This window comes from Dipodomys ordii, unplaced genomic scaffold, assembly GCF_000151885.1.
Source record: "Dipodomys ordii isolate 6190 unplaced genomic scaffold, Dord_2.0 Scaffold221, whole genome shotgun sequence".
Classification (NCBI taxonomy): Eukaryota; Metazoa; Chordata; class Mammalia; order Rodentia; family Heteromyidae; genus Dipodomys; species Dipodomys ordii.
Genome location: NW_012267437.1, coordinates 375,866 through 395,856, shown reverse-complemented (window position 1 = coordinate 395,856; position 19,991 = coordinate 375,866). Strand labels below are relative to the sequence as shown.

The 19,991-nt window shown below is 39.9% G+C and overlaps 1 protein-coding gene across 1 annotated transcript in view; it reads left to right on the top strand.

The window, feature by feature from the left end:
• The window catches only part of Wnk3 (WNK lysine deficient protein kinase 3), a 107,344-nt gene that overhangs the window by 59,597 nt on the left and 27,756 nt on the right, over window positions 1-19,991 (top strand). The window contains exons 12-17 of the mRNA XM_013035800.1: window positions 795-911; window positions 2,678-2,833; window positions 2,916-2,967; window positions 5,666-5,803; window positions 7,234-8,177; window positions 11,360-11,490. Coding sequence (XP_012891254.1) covers window positions 795-911; window positions 2,678-2,833; window positions 2,916-2,967; window positions 5,666-5,803; window positions 7,234-8,177; window positions 11,360-11,490 — 1,538 coding nt within the window. The remainder of the gene's footprint in view (window positions 1-794; window positions 912-2,677; window positions 2,834-2,915; window positions 2,968-5,665; window positions 5,804-7,233; window positions 8,178-11,359; window positions 11,491-19,991) is intronic.

Genomic DNA, 19,991 nt, shown 5'->3' with positions numbered 1-19,991 from the left:
CTCTACCACTGAGCCACCTTCTCAGCCCCCCAGATCAGACTTTATAAATGAATCATTCCTTCTCTCCTTTTTCATTTAGATTCAGATTTATTCTTTCTGCTAGTCTTTTCTTCCTCCTCCTCCTCCTTCACCTCTTCCTTCTCTTCCTTTTCTTTTTCCTTTTCCTCCTGTCCCTTCATTCTCCCTCCTCCTCTCTATTTTCTATTCTCTCATCTATTCTTTTATCTCTAACAACTTAGAACACAGATCTGTGTATCTTCCCCTAGGTATTTGCTTAGGATAGATACCCAAAGTAGAATTGGTTGGTGTATGAAAATTTGGGGGCTAGAGGCATAGTCAGTGATAGAGTAGATATTTACCATATACAAGGTCCTAGGTTTAGTCTCCAGAACCTTAACTAAAATTATAATGATTTTGAAAGTTTCCAATTACATGTTGCTAGAGTAACAGATTTTTGCAAACAAATGACTGAATTTAGGCATTACATTGCAGATAGACATAGTGACTTTTGGTATTTTTGCTTTATATTAAAAAATGTGTATACAAGTTTCATTTTCTTTCCCATTGAATTATAGTTTTAAGTTATCTTTTACTCAGTAATGTGTGTTTGTCAGATTGGTCATAGAATGGCTGTTTTGATGGTGTTTCACCAAGGGAAAATGGAATTTTCTTACATTCTGAAATATTTCAATAATTTTTCATATGTATTATATATAGCCTTATCTATATAGTCCCTGTGTAATTTACAAAAAGAAGACAGTGACTCTTAAACTGATAAAAATATATGTATTTAGGTGTCAACTTCTGGAGACAATATGGTGGAGTGTCAGTTAGAGACACACAACAGCAAAATGGTTACCTTCAAGTTTGATGTTGATGGTGATGCACCAGAGGATATTGCAGACTATATGGTAAGTGTAGTACAACAAAATTATTTTCTCTTTAGTTTTCTCTGTCTCTTTTTCTCCCTAATTCTTCACTTATTTAGAATTATCTCTTTTTAAAGGATGCAATTAGTTTTTAAAATCTGTACAGAGCTAAATTGTTGATGATCAGAGATTAGTCACTGTATCTTCTCTGCTTTCTGTATATTCATCTGGAGAAATATGAGAGGATTTTATTGTAGATAAATGTCTGTTCATCCTTAGCTCTATGATATATATCTGATGAGTTTAGAAAAAACAGTTTGTTGCATGTGCTTTAATTGAATCAGTATCTTTAAAGGTGAAACCTAAGTATCAATAGTTTGCAAAGGTACCCTGGCAATTCTAATGTGTTAGTCACTGATCTAATGTCTTGCATCTAAGTGTTCAGGTTATGTTCCTTAGTATATTTTTAGTCCTTTAGATATTCTTTGAATTTTTAAACTTAATATTTTTGGGGGGAGAGCCAGTTCTGGGGCTTGAACCCAGGGCCTGGGCACTGTTCCTGAGCTTTTGTGCTCAAGGATAGCACTCTATCACTTGAGCCACAGTGCACTTCCAGCTTTTTGGTGGTTAATTGGAGATAAGTGTCACAGATTTTTTTTACCTGGGCTGGTTTCCAACTTGGATTCTCAGATCTCTGCCTCCTAGCTACGATTATAGCTTAAGCCACTAGCGCCCAGCTTTAAGTTAGTATATTTTCAGATTTTTCATGGGGATGGGACTAGGGTGGCAAATACAATACATAATGCTTTTGTATATGCATTTGTGGCTAAAGTAGAAGTAAATGATTTAAGTCAGTAGTTTTGTCAGTTTTGTTTCTAGTTTAATATATTATGTTCTGAAATGTGTCTATTTCATTTCATTCACGGTTAGCCTGAATGAAGATCTGTGGCCATTTGTTGTCTTTGGAGATGTTTCATTTTTCACTTGTGATTTAAAGCTTTTAGGATTGGACATTCTTGGGACTTTTTTGGCCAGCCCTGGGGCTTGAACTCAGGGCCTGAGCACTGTCTTGGAGCTTTTGTGCTCAAGGCTAGCTCTACTGTTTGAGCCACAACTCCACTTTAGGATTTTGGGTTTTTAGGGGAGTGGTTAACTAGAATAAGAGTTTCACAGACTTTCCTGCCTAGGCTGGCTTTGAACCACGACCATCAGATTTTAGCTTCCTTAGTAGCTAGAATTACAGCTGTGAGATCCCGGTGACCAGCTGGACATCCTAGTTTTAAGTATCACCTCAGTTACATTCTCAATTAACAGATTTATATAGCTCCAATATTTTGGAATATATTGCCTTTTTTCTCTAATAGGTAGTTTCAATCTGAAAAATATCAGTGACTACCCAGGCATAGGGAGCTCACACCTATAATCCTAGCTATTCATGAGGCTGAGATCTGAGTAGAGTGCTTTGTTAACAGCCTGGGAAGGACATTCTGAGACTCTTATCTCCAATTAACAACAAAAATCTGGGAATGGAGGTGTGGCTCAAGTGGCACTGGCCTTGAGCATAAAAGCTCAGGGACAGAACCCAGGCCCAGAGTTCAAGCCCTAGGATTGGCAGGAAAAAAATGTATGGCTTCAAAACAGTATAATTCAATGTACTATGTAGCATTGGTCATATTTATTATTTTACTAATCTCTTGAAACAATTAGGTTTATACTCAGTTTTATTTTCTTTTTTTAACCATTAACACAGTATTATAATTTTGAAGAAACAATTCATTTTTGTGAATAAACTGACTATTTTGGGGCAGGTTGAAGATAATTTTGTGCTGGAAAATGAGAAAGAAAAATTTGTAGAAGAATTGAGAGTTATAGTAGGTCAAGCTCAAGAGATCCTTCATGTCCATTCTGCTGCAGAAAAGGCCGCTGGTGTTGACTCTGTTACCTTGGAATCCAATAATAACCAAGTAAGACCAATTGTTTAGCAAGTAGGTCTTTTTGGATATATAGCCTGGACATCTTTATTTATCTATTCATTTTTTAATTTAGACAGGATCATCTGAACAAGTACAGATAAATTCTGCATCTACTCAAACCAGCAGTGAGTATATTTAATAAAATTTACCATTGGGCTTTTGAAACATGGCATTTGGAAACTTTATATACTTTGACTGAGAAAGATATTAGCCAATAAAGTGATTTGACTAGTTGGGATTTTCCCGTACATTAAAAAAGGACTTCTAACTCAGAGATAAAAATCCAAAGTGCTAGTTCTTTATATGATGAATTTACTTCTCAGTTGTTATATGATATGTTGCCAGAAAGCAGACACAATACTGATGACATTTAATAGCCTAAACTTAACTGGTAAGTTGTTTATTCTGATATGAGATATAAGTTTCTTAACTAAAACCATTATGATCTAAGTGTGCCTCTTTTGGTTTTGGGGTTTTTTTTTTTGAGTGATTGTGGGGCTTGAACTCACAGCCTATCCCTAAACCTCCTTGTGTTCAAGGCTAGCACTCTACCACTTGAGCCATGGTGCCTGCCACTTCAAGTTTTTGAGTGGTTAATTGGAGTTAAGAGTCTCATGGGAACTGCCCCATGAGACTCAAAGCCCAGGCTGGCTTTGAACTGCAACCCTCAGATCTCAGCCTCCTAAATAGCTAGGATGACACACAGGTGCCACTGGCAACTTGCTAGAAAGTTTTGTATTTTGTTTTAATAGTCATTTATGTCTTGATTCTCTCCTCTGATGATATACTTCAGCTCTGATCACTAACAGTTGTTTTTTATAAATCAGATAATAAGGTAAACGTTCAGTCTAAAGCTAGAGTTCTGTTTTCTTTTTTGACAATTTTATCTGAGAAGTTGGCTCAGCGGTAGAGTGCTCGTCTCATATGCATGAGGCCCTGGGTTTGATTCCTCAGCACCACATAAACAGAAAAAGCTGGAAGTGGCACTGTGGCTCAAGTGGTAGAGCACCAGCCTTAAGCTGAAGAGCTCAGGGACAGCGCCCAGACCTAGAGCTCAAGCCCCATGACAAAAAAAAAATGAATGCATAGGCATTGACGTTGCCTTTCTAAGGAGTTACACTACTTGAGTTCTCCTTTGAATTTGCCATATTTCAGTTAATACATTTGTAACCACTTGCATGCCACAAGTATGTGGTATGCAACTTGTAAGTTTAAAGACCAATTCTAGCTTCCACAGATAAGGGATATCATGCACCCTTTGTCTTGCTGTGTCTGACTTAGTTCACTTAATATAATTTTTTCCAAGTGAAGATGAATGAAGAGGAGAAGGGGTGGAGAATGCTGTCACGAGTTTTATGTATAGACTACAAAATTAAGAAAAGTAAAGGAAGGAGGTAGGTCAGGAGGAGATGGATGAGAATGTTGAAAGGGTTAACACTGATCAAGATGCATTTTATTCATAAACTGCTTTGTTAAGTGGCAACTCCTTTGTACAACTACTTGAAGATAATTAAAAAAAAAAAGAATGGGTAGGATGCTGGGTGCCTGTGGCTCACGCCTGTAATCCTACCTGCTCTTGAGGCTGAGATCTGAGGATCAGGATTCAAAGCCAGAGATTCAAAGCCAGACAGGATAGAAAACTCTGAAATTGTTATCTCCAATTAACTACCAAGTGAAAAACTAGAAGTGGAGCTGTGACTCAAGTAGTTGAGTTCTAGCCTTGAGTAAAAATGTAGGCTTGAGCAAGAAGAGCTTACAGACAGTGCCTGAGCCCTGGGTTCAAGCCCCATGACCAGCACCAAAAGAAATTGTTTTAAAGTTGTGGGAAAGGGGTGGAAGCAACAACAACTACAAGAACAACAACAAAAGTGTGGGAGTAATTGAACCAGATAATATCCTGAAATTTGATTTCACTGTTTTAAGATGCCATGGGTTTTTGTTGTCTTAATCTTTTTTCCCCCCAGTCCTGGGGCTTGAACTCAGGCCTGGGTGTTGTCCCTGAGCCACTTTGTGCTCAAGGCTAGCACTCTACCACTTGAGCCAAGGCTCCACTTCTGGCCTTTTCTGAGTAGTTTATTGGAGATAAGAGTATCACAGATTTTCCTGCTGGGGCTGGCTTGAAACCATGATCTCCCAACCAGCTGAGTAGCTAGAATTATAGGCATGAGCTATTGGACCCAGCTTTTACTTTATTTTTATATTATCATACAGTAAAATTGACTTTTTTCTTTGGTCGAAAAATGCTGCAAATATTAATTCTTTTATAAATTTATACCACCATAATTACTACTTAAGGACCACCATAATCAGAATGCAGAAAGTAAGTTTTAGTGGGAAACATGCATTTCCATTAATTGAAAATTAGTGCCTTGGTTGTATATACTATTAATACGTATCTAGTGTTTACATCTTCAGACTGTTTTTCAGGATTGGAAGATCTGTTTTTAATATTCATAATTATCTTAGCATAGTTTGAAATAGAGATGTAACATAAATTGGCTTTTTAACCTGGTTTCCTTAGTCAGTGAACAAATTGACCATTGCTAGAATAATACTTTTTTGTTGATCATAGGCCTTGAACTCATGGCCTGGATACTATTCTTGAACTCTTTTTGTTCAAGACTAGCACTCTACCATTTTGCACCACAGCTCCACTTCCAGTTTTCAGGTGATTAATTGGAGATAAAAGTCTCTTGGACTTTCCTTGCCCAGACTGGCTTTGAACCACGATCCTCAGATCACAGCCTCCTGAATAGCTAGGATTAAAGACATGAGCCACCAGTGCTGGGCAGGATATTAATTTTTTGCTAATTCTTTCTACAGATGAATCTGCTCCTCAATCATCCCCAGTTGGTCGATGGCGATTCTGTATCAATCAAACAATAAGAAACCGTGAGGCTCAGTCTCCTCCTTCTCTCCAGCCTTCCGTGGCTATGATTGCTGGGCTATATCCATTTCCTAGTACGTTTTTATTCTTAGCCAGGTTTGTCCAGAGTTGGAAGATATGGATGTAAAATGTATACCATATTTTTTTATGACAGTCCTATGGCTTAAACTCAGAGTCTGGTTACTATGCTGAGCTTTTTTGCTCAAGGCTAGTGCTTTGCTATTTGAGCCATAGCTCCAATTCTAGCTTTTTTGGTGCTTAACTGGAGATGAGCATTTCATGGACCTTCCTGCCCAGGATGGCTTTGAGCTATGATCCTCAGATGCCAGCCTCCTGAGTATATGGGATTACAGCATGAACCACCATATTTTTATTGATATTATAAAGGTGATATACAGAGGGGTTAAGTTACATACATCAGGTAAAGAGTACATTTCTTTCTTGACAATGTCATCCCTTCCCTTCTCTTCACTTGCTTTCTCCCAGTTGTTCCCCTCCCGTCCCCACTCACAAATTGTATAGTTGATTTTCAACATAGTGTTCAGTGAGTACCATTGCTGCATTTGTTTACCCTTTGTCCCTCCATTTCTCTGTCTACCCTTGCAATCCCAATGAAACATAAATGAACAAACAGAACAAAAAGAAAACAAAAGCACTAAAAAAATCTTGTTTTCATTTGCTGGAGTTCATTTTATGTCATATTTTTAGTTTAATGTTTATGATAGTTTTCATAGGAATTTTAATGACAATATTAATATACACGGTCAGTAGTATTTATTGAATACTTATGAAGATAGAAAAATGCTTTTTCTTGACTAGATATTGTGTTTTGTTGTTTCTTTTTTTTATTGTGAAAATACCATACAGAGGGGTTACAATTACATGGGCAAGGTAATGACTACATTTCTTATCAAGCATTGTTGCCTCCTCCTTTGTTTCCCCTTGCCATCCCTTCCCATCTCTCCCCCCCCCCCTTTTTGTTGTTTTGTTTTTGTTTTTGGTCAGGTGTGGGGCTTGAATGCAGGGCCTGGGCACTGTTCTGGAGTTCTTTTGCGCAAGGCTAGTGCTCTACCACTTTGAGCCACAGTGCCACTTCCAGTTTTTGAGTAGTTAATTGGAGATAAGAGTTTCACAGGGACTTTTCTACCGGGGCTGGCTTCGAACTGTGATATTCAGCGCTCAGCCCTCCTGAGTAGCTAGGATTAAAGGTGTGAGTCGCCAGTGCCCATCTTACTGTGATGTTTTGAGTCTTATTTATTCTTTTTTTTTTGTCAGTCGTGGGGCTTGAACTCTGGGCCTGGGTGCTGTCCCTCAGCTCTTCAGCTCAAAGCAAGCGCTCTACCACTTGAGCCACAGCGCCACTTCCTTGAGTCTTATTTATAAGTATATTCTCATACTGACTTTCATTTATATCTAGCTTTCCCTGTCTTTTTTAGTTTGGGAACTAGTCCATTTCATTCATCAGTACATACTTACCTATTCTATTCCTTTGTTATTATTCCAGGTTCAAGAAACACAAGTAATAAGGAAATATCAAAGGATACACTGTACTCTACAGAAAGTCATTCATGCCAGCATGCAATTTTCACCTCCAATTTACATCACAAGGATGTGGTTGATGGTAAGATTTCTGAATGTGCTAGTGTCGAAATTGAGCAGCCATCTATGCTTTACCCAGGAGAAGATAACAGGCAGATAATAGCACCAACTCCTAGTAGTCCCAATTATTCTGCTACTTCGGTGTGTGCAGTTCCACTTGAATGTAAGGGACTCGTCAGCCAAGCAGGCATGTTCATACCTGTGTGTCCATGTCAACCAACTGCCAACCAGCCTGATGTACTCATGTCTCATCCTGGTGAATCAACTCCGGTTGCTGGTAATACTCTTCCAACTTTGGCATTTGTATCTGATCGAACACCTCAGTCCTTACCAGTACAGCAGCCAACTATGGATGCAGAGTTTATTTCCCAAGAAGGAGAAGCAACAGTGAACATTGATACAAGTTCTCCTAAGGCTGTCATTCCCACTCAGACCCCTGGCCTTGAACCAACTACTCTTCTACCCACTGCTGTCCTGGAATCAGATGGGGAAAGACCTCCAAAAATGGAGTTTGCAGACAACCGAATCAAAACACTGGATGAAAAATTAAGAAACTTGCTCTATCAGGAGCACAGCATCTCTAGCGTCTATCCAGAGAGTCAGAAGGATACCCAAAGCATCGACTCTCCATTTTCTTCCTCTGCTGAAGAAACACTATCTTGTCCAATGCCAGAAGTCATTGCTATCAGTCATTGTGGAATTCAAGATAGCCCTGCACAATCCCCTGTCTTGCAACAGACAGTCCCTAAGATTCTGTCCAATGTGGCTGCAAGTCAGCCTGCTAATATATCAGTGTTCAAAAGGGACCTGAATGTGATTACTTCTGTACCAAGCGAATTGTGTTTACATGTAAGTATCATTCTTTTTAATCCTTATTCTCCACTTAAGATTTTTAAGGAAATACCCCTTTTTTTTTGGTTGGTCATGGGGCTTGAACTCTGGGTGTAGGCACTGTCCCTCAGCTCTCCAGCTCAAAGCTTAGGTTCTACCACTTGAGCCACAACACCACTTCTGGGTGGTTTATTGAAGATAAGAATCTCACAGACTTTTCTGCCTGGGCTGGCTTCAAACCACAATCCTCAGATCTTAGCCTCCTGAGTAGATATAGGATTACAGGCATGAGCCACCAGCACCTGGCTTCTATTTGTATTAATAACAGAAAAGAAATTGATTTATAGATTGTATAGGGGATAGATTTCTATTTAAGAGGAAACTGTTTCTTCATGAATATTTTATAGTACTAATTTAATCATATCTTGGGGAATTTAATTTACTTCAACAAAAAGAAAGTAAAAATCATATATAGTCCCATGACTCTCCCCCCCCCACCCCACCCCCACCCCCCGCCAGATAATGCAAGTCACAGATAAAGAAGAGGCCATAAGTAGGAGGATCATAACCTGAGGCCTGCTCAGGCAAAAATGTGAAGCGCTACCTTAAAAATTAAATCTTAATAACTATTTCTCTGAAGTCCTTCTTTTTTTGGGGGGGGTCCAGTTGTGGGGCCTGAACTCTGGGCCTGGGCGCTGTCCCTCAGCTCTTCAGCTCAAGGCTGGCACGCTACCACTTGAGCCATAGCACCACTTCCAGCTTTTTTTTTCCTGCTTATGTGGTGCTAAAGAATCAAACCCAGGGCCTCATGCATTGCAAGGCAAGCGTTCAGCCCCTTCTCTGAAGTCCTTGAGATTAGAAGTGTTTTGAATTGTGGAGCCTTTCAAATTTTAGAATATTTGTAAATACATAATGAGATATCTTATGGACTGGACTCAAATCTAAACATAAAATTCTTTTATGTTTTATTGACTTATGCAGAGAGCCCGAGGGGCAGTTTATGTTTTTAGTGAACTTAGGTTTTAATTGCAACCACATTACTTGATATGTGGAATTTTCTACTTGTGCCATTATGTTAGTTTCAGATTCTAGATATTCAGATTAGGGATGTTCTCCCCTTCCCCTATAATGTATGTACCTTAATCTCCCTTTTTAAATTTTTATTTTATTGCCAGTCCTGGGGCTTGAACTGAGGGCCCTAGGCACTGTCCCTGAGCTTTTTTTGCTCAAGGCTAGCACTGTACCACTTGAGCCACAGCACCACTTCTGGCTTTTTCTGTTTATGTGGTGCTGAGGACTTCACGCATGCTAGTCAAGCACTCTACCACTAAGCTACCTTCCCAGCTCTCTTTCTTATTTTTCTTGCTGAGGATTGAACTCCATGTCGCATGCAAGCATTCTACTACTAAGCAATCCTTCAAAACAATTTCCCTTTTCTATCCCTTCAAATTATAAATATAACCTCTAGTAATTTGGTGCTTAATCCTTCCTGACATTTCTTTTGAGGAGTACAGTACTGGAGTTTGAACTCAAGGCCACAAACTCACTAGGTCGGCACTCTACCACTTGAGCCTCACCTTTACCCTCTATTGCTTTAGATTCAATTTTTCAGGTAGCGCTTCACATTTTTGCCTGAGCAGGCCTCAGATTATGATCCTCCTACCTATGGCCTTTTGTTTATCTGTGATGACACATATGCATGACCACATTAGGATTACTGATTAAGATTAGGTTTTATTAACTTTTTTTTTGACTGGCCTCAAGATGTGATCCTTCTGATCACCTCCCAAGTAGCTGGGATTCTACATGTGAACCACTGCATCTAGATTTCTCTTAAGCTTATATAGATCTATTTCCATACATAGCGCAATCTTCATTTCAAAAAATTGTGCTAAAGCTGGGCACTGGTGGCTCATACCTGTAATCCTAGCTACTCAGGAGACTGAGATCTGAGGATCACGGTTCAAAGCCAGCCCCAGCAGGAAAGTCCATGAGACTCTTACCTCCAATAAATCACTAGAAAACTGGAAATGGTGCTTGGTTCAAGCGGTAGAGCGCTCGCCTTGAGCTGAAGAGCTGAGGGACAGCACCCAGGCCCAGAGTTCAAGCCCCACGACTGACAAAAAAAATTGTACTATATGCATATTGGTCTTCAAGTTTTTCATTTTACAGTATGTCATGGACATCTTTTTCTATTTGTATTTATTTTAGTAGTTTACAAAGGGTTTTGGTTTTTTTGGTCGGTTGTGGGGTTTGAACTCTGGGCTTGGGCACTGTCCCTGTGCTCTTCAGCTCAAGATTATGCTCTACCACTTGAGCTACAGCACCACTTCTGGTTTTCTGGTAGTTTATTGGAGATGAGTCTCACGGACTTTCCTGTCTGGGCTGGCTTTGAACCGCAATCCTCAGATCTCAGCTTCCTGAGTAGCTAAGATTACAGGCGTGAGCCACTGGGCACCTGACTACAAAGAGGTTTTAATTCCACAAATCAGATTATGAGTACAATGTATCTTGATCAGTGTCACCCCTTCCATTGTTCATCTTTCCCTATCTCACCCATACCTTCAAGTTATGGACATCTTTTAAAATGTTCACCACTGTATTTCTTTGTCCTTGTTACTGTGGAAAGAATATACACTTGAGTATAAATTGAAAAATATAATATCCCTAAACTTAAAGACATTTTGCTAAATATAGCTAGATGTAGTTTTAATTTTAATATTGTATGCACCAACATAATTCTTTGTATATTTTTATATAGAAATCAATTCATGTTATTTTTGTTGTTGTTGGTCACGGGGCTTGAACTCTGGGTCCTGGGTGTTGTCCCTGAGATCTTCAGCTCAAGGCTAGCACTCTGCCACTTGAGCCACAGCACCACTTCCAGTTTTCTGATGGTTAATTGGAGGTAAGAGTCTCAGGGGCTTTCCTGCCCAGGCTTGCTTTGAACTGCTCTCCTCAGATCTCAGCCTTCTTAGTAGCTAGGATTACAGGCATGAGCCACCAGCACCAGGCTCAATTCATGTTATAGTTATCTAATATACTTCTTTAAATACGTATGCTATTCTGTTTTTTTCTAATAATTAATGAGTATCAAAAATAATTAATGAGTATCTATTCACACAATTATGCATATATTCACTTTATTTGATACCTACATAATTTTTCTCTGACTAGATAATCAAAAATTGAAATTTTAGAACCAGTATATATGCTTAAAACCAATGCAGAATGAGAACAAATTTAAAGTAGCTGTTACGTTACTCCCTCCCACTCTAAACACTGTTAAGGTTCTGGTTCTAAATTTTGCAATCATTGCTACTAGTAACTTGTCAGTAATATATTAACTAGTCCATTTCTTGATTTAGTAATCTGTATGTAGTACCTATTGGCTAGTTGCTATAGAGGATAAAGAAATTATTTTTATTTTCCCTACTTGTCTTCCCTATATAACTTTCAACTTTTGCCTACCAATTACTGGGGTCACAGGTAGGTACTATCACACCTAGTGAGAAAAAAGCTTTTAGAAGAAAGCTATTCTTATGATGACTGATCAGTTCTCTAATCCTAATCCATTTGTCCATAAATGCATTAATCTATTCAGTACAGTGGAGCCCTCATGATCTAATCATCTATTAAAGGTTCTACCTGTTTCTCCTTCTCAGTACTTCACAAGGAGAATTAAATTTCGACAAAGTTTGATATAGACATTCAAATTACAATTTTGGTTTCTCATGGCTAGTACAGAAAAATAAAAGTTGGTAGCACTAGTCAGTGAGCAGAAGTATCAGGTACCAAGTTGAGTCCTGATGTCAGACTGGCAGGTACCCAGTTGAGTCCTGGTGTCAGACTAGGGGAAGAAAAAGACAAGAAATCAAACTGATTTTTTTTTTTTTTTGCCTGTCATGGCGCTTGAACTCAGGGCCTGGGCACTGCTTCTGAGCTTCTTTTGCTCAAGGCTAGCACTCTACCACTTGACCCACAACCCTACTTCAGGCTTTTTTCTATTTATGTGGTACTGAGGAATCAAACCCAGGGCTTCATGCATGCTAGGCAAGCACTCTACCACTGAGCCATATTTCCAACCCACTCAAATTGATTTGTATGGGCTGTGGGGTTCAGTTCTTCAGGGATTTTTGGTGCCAGCGCTTGGGCTTGAATTCAGGGTCTGGGTGCTGTTTCTGAGCTTCTTTCGATCAAGGCTAGCATTCTACCACTTTAGCTATAATTCCACTCCAGCTTTTTGATAGTTATTATAGGTCATCTCATGGACTTTCCTGTCCAGGCTGGCATCAAAGCACAATCCTCAGATCTCAGCCTCCTAAGTAGCTAGGATTACAGTTGTAAGCCATTAGTGCCTGGCTATTCTTCAGTTTTCCTGAGTTTATCACTAATAGTTTTTATTGTTCGATGTTCTCTATATAAACTACTTGGTTATCTGTAACTAGGCATAGTCTTAATTCATTTCCTATTTTTCTTTTCTTTTTTTTTTTTTTTGGCGGTCGTGGGGCTTGAACTCTGGGCCTGGGCGCTGTCCCTCAGCTCTTCAGCTCAAGGCGAGCGCTCTACCACTTGAGCTACAGCGCCACTTCCGGTATTCTGGTGGTTTATTGGAGATAGGAGTCTCACGGTCTTTCCTGCCCGGGCTGGCTTTGAACTGTGATCCTCAGATCTCAGCCTCCTGAGTAGCTAGGATTACAGGCGTGAGCCACCAGCGCCCGGCCATTTCCTATTTTTCTTATCTTTTAATTTTTCCATATAATCATTTTCACCTCTTTATCCTTCTGAAACTTTTTTTTTTTTTGGGTCCGGTCATGGGGCCTGAACTCTGGGCCTGGGCGCTGTCCCTCAGCTCTTCAGCTCAAGGCTAGCGCTCTACCACTTGAGCCACAGGGCCACTTCTGGCTTTTTTCTTTTTGGTTATGTGGTGTTGAGGAATCAAACCCAGGGCCTCGAGCATGCAAGGCAAGCACTCTACCACTGAGCCACCTTTCCAGCCCCCCTTCTGAAACTTTTATACAGGGAGAATTGAATATGTTTTTTATGCCAGTCCTGGGACTTGAACTCAAGGCCTAGGTACTGTCCCTGAGCTTTTTTGCTCTAGGTTGATGCTTTATCCCTTGAGCCACAAAAAATTTTGGTGGTTAATTGGAAATAAGAATCCTATATACTTTCCTGCCTAGGCTGGCTTTGAATCACAATCCTCAGACATCATCTTACTGAGTAGCTAGGATTACAGGTGTAAGCCACTGGTGCCCAGCTGAATGGCTCAGTTTATATTGTATTTGCAAGCTCCTATTCAGTCACTTTTACATAAATAATTATTTTTTAAATTTATATTAACTTTTGTTCATTTGTTATCTTATGATGCAGTGTCAACAATGGGGATATATTTTGATTAATGTATTGTTAAACTTTTTATTTTCTGGACATCATAGAGTATGCTTGAACAAATCTAGATGGTATCACAATATACAGTAAGGCTGTCTGATTTAACTTATTGTTCCTAGGCTACAAATCTATATAGCATGTCACTGTCTAAAATCTATAGGCAACTCTATTTGTGTGCCTAAAATTAGGAAAGGGTACGGTCAAAATACTAGTCAACAGGAATTTTTCTGCTACCATTATAATCTTTTTTTGTGTCTGTTGTGGGGCCTGAACTCTAGGCCTGGGCGCTGTCCCTCAGTTCTTCAGCTCAAGGCTAGCGCTCTACCACTTGAGCCACAGCGGCACTTCCAGCTTTTCTGCTTATGTAGTGCTGGAGGAATCAAACCCAGGGCCTCATGCATGCAAGGCAAGCACTCTACCATTAAGCTACCTTTCCAGCCCCTCCCATTATAATCTTAAAAGACCACAATTCTATATGAAATCTATTGTTGAGAAAAATGTTTATTTATAGTGCCTGATATCTTTCTCTGTATTATTAATGTTACGTCCTTGGCTATTTCTGTTATTTAAGTATGCCTTTTTCTTTTTCCTTTTTCTTTATTGTTGTGGGCTTGAACTCTGGGCTAGGCTCTGTTCCTTTGCTCTTGTGCTCAAGGCTAGCACTCCACTGCTTTGGGCCACAGCTCCACTTCCAGTTTTCTGACGGTTAGTTGAATGGAGATGAGTCTCACAGGCTTTTCTGCCTGGGCTGGCTTTGAACTGTGATCTTCAGATCTCAGCCTCCTGAGTAGCTAGGATTATAAGCATGAGCTACTAGCACTCAGCTCCTTTCTCTTTTTTGTATCAGTATGGGGGCTTGGACTCAGGGCCTTCCATTCCTTAGCTTTTTTGCTTAAGGCTGGTGCTCTACCACCTGAGCCATACCTCCACTTCCAGTTTTCTACTGGTTAATTGGAGATAAGAGTGTCTCAGATTTGTCTGCCTGAGATGGTTTCAAATCTCTCTCCTCAGATCTCAACCTCCTGAATAACTAGGATTAACAGGCGTGAGTCACTGGCACCTGGCTAGAAGATCTTACATTGTTGGGTTTCTACACATGTTTGGTGCATTTTAGAGTATGTTCCCTTTTTATTCCCTAGTAAGATTCTTTGTTCATTTGTCTATAAGTACAATATGTAATTAATGTAGCCTCCCTTTCATTATTGTGAGAAAGGCATGGAACATGCTTTCTGGAACTGTATATTGCAACATTTCCCTAATGTGTCTGGAGGATGGCTCAGTAGTTAAGTCGTAAAGTCAGGAGGGCTTACCATTCTTTTTTTTTCTTTTTTTGGGGGTCCAGTCATGGGCCTGAACTCTGGGCCTGGGCGCTGTCCCTCAGCTCTTCAGCTCAAGGCTAGTTCTCTACCACTTGAGCCACAGCGCCACTTCCGGCTCTTTTCTTTTTGCTTATGTGGTGCTGAAGAATCGAACCCAGGGCCTCAAGCATGCAAGGCAAGCATTGTACCACTGAGCCACCTTCCCAGCCCTCACCATTCTTTTGGATGTTTTCCCTTCCTTCACTGCCCTGTCTCTTGGCCTTGAGCCATTCTTTATACTCTTGTTGGGGATGAAGAGAGTTACTTGGCTGCTGTTTGTAGTGTTTCTAGGGTTAGGAAGGTGGCTCAGTGGTAGAGTGCTTGCCTTGCATGCATGAGGCCCTGGGTTCGATTCCTCAGCACCACATAAGCAGAAAAAGCCAGAAGTAGCGCTGTGGCTCAAGTGGTAGAGCTCTAGCCTTGAGCTGAAGAGCTGAGGGACAGCGCCCAGGCCCAGAGTTCAGGCCCCACAACCAATAATAAATAAATAAATAACAGATTCTACATATGTCATGGTCTACTTTTTATTCCTTCAATCATTTATAATTTATGTCTAAATATTTTCTATTGTGTCTAAGGATGTGGATTAATAAGAAAGCTACAACTGCCAGACACTGGTGGCTCACACCTGTAATCCTAGCTACTCAGGAGGCTGAGATTTGAGGATCACGGTTCAAAGCCAGCCCAGGCAGGAAAGGCCCCAAGACTCTTACCTCCAATTAACCACCAGAAAACTGGAAGTGGTGCTGTGGTTCAAGTGGTAGAGCGCTCGCCTTGAGCTGAAGAGCTCAGGGACAGCACCCAGGCCCAGATTTCAAGCCCCATGACCAACAAAGAACACAAAAAAAGAAAGATGTAACTTTAATATGCCATTCTGACTATTTACTACATATTTTAAATCCCTGGACCAATTTAAATTGTAATATTATTGAGATACTTCTTTTTATCTCATTGAAGTAGTATATTTATTAATACAGAATAGGACTTTAGAAACTAAAAGCTGAGTGCTCCAGATTTTACTTTTTTTGTACTATTACTAGGACTTGAACTTGGGGTATCAAGCCTATCACATGGCTTTCTTGCTCACAGATGACATATCACATCAGACGTGCCTCCATTCTGGCATTTTGCTGGTTAATTGGAGATGCAGTTTTATGAACTTTTCTACCCTGGCTGGCTTCAAACCTTGATTCTCAGATCTCAGCATCCAAAGTACCTAGAATTACAGGTGTAAGCCACTGCTAGCCAACCATACTTTTATTTTGATAACTTCTGTTCTGCCCTAAATGCTAACAATGTTTACCCAAGACAGTAGGCCATACAAATGCTAAATCCCATTCTTTGTGCTTTTAACCATTTTGATTAGTAATGACCATTCTATTGTTTCCCAGGGTGTTTGTGATTCTGTGTATTAGCTTTTGGATTAAGGGCTTGGAAGGTGGCTCAGTGGTAGAGCGTTTGCCTTGCATGCCTGAGGCCCTGAGTTCCATTCCTCAGTACCACATAAGCAAAAAGGAATAAAAAAGCCGGAAGTGGTACTGTGGCTCAAGTGGTAGAGCACTAGCCTTGAGCTGAAGAGCTGAGGGACAGCGTCCAGGCAGAGTTCAGGACCCCTCCCCCCCAAAAAATAAAACTTTTGGATTAATTATTATAGAGAATTTATCTTTCCTTGTTTTTGGAAGTATAGGGGTTTCCTAGCTAGGCAGATCTTATAGCACTTGAGACATGCCACCAGCCCCTATATATGTCTTTAAAGCTTTCAATTAGATATAACAGTTTCTAATTCTGCATTTTATTTAGGGGACATTGTAGAGGACAAGAAGCAAAGAGTGTTTTTCTAGCTAGTGTTGCCTGACGTAAAAAATTTTAGAGCATGATTAAATAATTATTCATTATAATGTAAATTTCTATGCAAAAAATTTTTATTTCCTAATACTTTTCTCTCATTTAACTCCTTAAAATACCTTGTTTTGGGCTGGGAAGGTGACTCAGTGGTAGAGTGCTTGCCTCACATGCATGAGGCCCTGAGTTCGATTCCTCAGCACCACATAAATGGAAAAAGCCAAAAGTGGTGTTGTGACTCAAGTGGTAGAGCACTAGCCTTGAGCTTAAGAGCTGAGGGACAGTGCCCAGGCCCAGAGTTCAAGCCCCACTACTGACAAAACAAGCAAAATAAAAACCCTTGTTTTTCCAGATTACTATATGTCAGGCATAATTTTCTTATGTAGCATAATGGACAGTTCATTGTAATCCCATGGGATTTCAGTAAACTTTTTAAGTTAATTGATAAATGTAAAGAGAGTTATTTTTATTGTAGCTTTCAGTTTTCAAAGATGACCTGAGGGCTGGGAAGGTGGCTCAGTGGTAGAGTGCTTGCCTTACATGCATGAGGCCCTGGGTTCGATTCCTCAGCACCACATAAGCAAAAAGAAAAAAAAGGCTGGAAGTATCGTTGTGGCTCAAGTGGTAGAGCGCTAGCCTTGAGCTGAAGAGCTGAGGGACAGCGCCCAGGCCCAGAGTTCAGGCCCCACGACCGGACCCCCCCAAAATTTTTTTAATATATATATTTGTAATTTGAAGACTAATTATAATTGATTATCTACTAGTATGTTGGTGTTTTTCCTTGTTGGTCATGAGGCTTGAACTCAGGGTCTGGGCACTATCAATGCCAAGGCTACTGTTGTACCACTTGAGCCACAGCACCACTTCCAACTTTCTTGTAGTTAATTGAAGATAAGAGTCTCATGGACTTTCCTCAGATCTCAACTTCTTGAGTAGCTAGGATTACACGCGTGAGCCACAGGCTCCACCTTATTTTCCAGTGTGCTTTTAATTATTCTTCTTGCTGAATTTTTCAATCCTAGTCCTTTAGAACTTTTAGATTAAGATTTTATAACTATTCTCAGTATGCATTTTTTTTTGCCTTCAGGGCCTGGGCCCTGTCCCTGACTTCTTTTTGCTCAAGGCTGGAACCCTACTTTTGACTTTTTCTGTGTATGTGGTACTGAGGAACTGAACCCAGGGCTTCATGCATGCTAGCCAAGCACTCTACCAATATGCCACATTCCTAGCCCCTTTGTAATGCAATGTAATAAGTAAACATCTAATTCATATAGTCAGATAGTGGTTCATCTTTAAGAAAAGGTAAGACCCTTCTAAGATCAAGCTTGTTATTTGGTGAATGAGACCAACTGATTTTTTGTGTGTGTTTGTACTGGGGATTGAATTCAGGGCCTGGGTGCTATCCCAGAGCTTTTTTTGCTCAAGGCTAGCTCTATCACTTTAGCCACAACAGCATTTCTGGCTGTTTTGATAGTTAATTAGATAAGAGAGTCTCCCAGACTTTCTTGCTTTCAAACTACTATCTTCAGGTCTTAGCCTCCTGAGTAACTAGGATCACAGGTGTGAGGCACTGGAGCCAGGCTATCCACTGGCAACCAGCTAAGTTTTTTTTTCAATTAAGAGTACTATTTAGTTTTTTAAAAAGGCAAACATTCATCTAAGTTTCAGCTAGTCAATATTTTTGCTGGTGAAGTTTATTAACTTTGTCTAAGGATACTGTAGTCATATATTTTGGCATGCAGAGTAGTATTTTGTATTTAGTCAAATTTTTAAGAACTTGGTGTTAAGTTGATGAATTCTCTAATCCTATTAACATGGCTCAAATTCAAAAGATACAAAAAGATTAGGAATTTAGCCTCCTTCCTGCCACTGAACCTGTACCCCACAGTTAGTTTAGTAGAAGCAAATAATACTGTTTCTAGTATATTCACAAAAGTCTATGTATTACAAATACATGTGTATGTTATTTGTTCCCCTATAAATAGTAACATACTATATACTTATTTTATCACTAAGAGAGAGAGAAAGAAAAAGTGAAAAAGAAATATATCATCAAGGGAAATTATAGGATCAAGCTAGCAGGCTCAAGAGCCCCATTGTTCTATTTTGCAGTTCTATAGTGTTTCCCTTGACTACATTTTATATTACTTTACCAATATATTTTGTCACATAGAGTGGTATTCTGTATTTAGTCATTTTTGTGCCAGTCTTGAGGCTTGAACTCAGGGTCTAGGCACTGTTCTGTGCTTTTCTTATTCTTTTCCGCAATGCTAGCACTCTACCACATGAACCACAGCTCTACTTCTGGCTTTGGGTGGTTAAAATGGAGATAAGAGTCTCACAGACTTTTCCTGCCTGGGCTGGCTTCAAACCATGATCCTCAGATCTCAGCCTCCTGAGAAGTTAATCAATATTTTTTTGCAACCCAGTCTTATGTAGCCTAGGTGGGCTTCAAACTTGTGATTGTACTGCCTCAGTGTTAGGACTTATTTTTTTTTTATTATTAATTGTGGGGCCTGAACTCTGGGCCTGGGCGCTGTCCCTCAGCTCTTCAGCTCAAGGCTTAGTGCTCTACCACTTGGGCTACAGTGCCACTTCTGGCTTTTTCTGCTTATGTGGTACTGAGGAATTGAACCCAGGGTCTCCTGCATGTGAGGCAAGCACTCTACCACTGAGCCACCTTCCCAGCCCCTTAATACATATTTTAAACCAGTCCCAAAAGGCTGTTAGCTTTTGTAGTCGTCAGTAATGAGTATGAGCACTTGATTTTGAATTTGAGACCTGGATTCTCTCTCATAACTTCATAGAAACCAAGACCTGGAGGGGTATTTAAGAATATTCTATTGCAAGGGAAGGAGTAACATTGTTCAAAAAAAGTCATTACCTGACTTATGTAACTGCAACCCCTCTATACATCACCTTTATAATAACAATTAAAACAATATTCTATTCTCTGGGCATCAATGGCTCAGGCCTGTAATCCTAGATACTCAGGAGGCAGACATCTGAGAATCATGGTTCAAAGCCAGCACAGGGTATCTGCTTTGACTTCAAGGTCTTTAATCCATTTGGAGTTGATTCTGGTGCAGGGTGATATATAAGGATCTAGCTTTAGTTTTCTACATGTAGTTAACCAATTTTGCCATCGCCATTTACTGAAGATGCTGTCTTTCTTCCATTCTATTGTTTTAGCTCCCTTATCGAAGATTAGATGGCTATAGGTCTGTAGGTTCATTTCTGG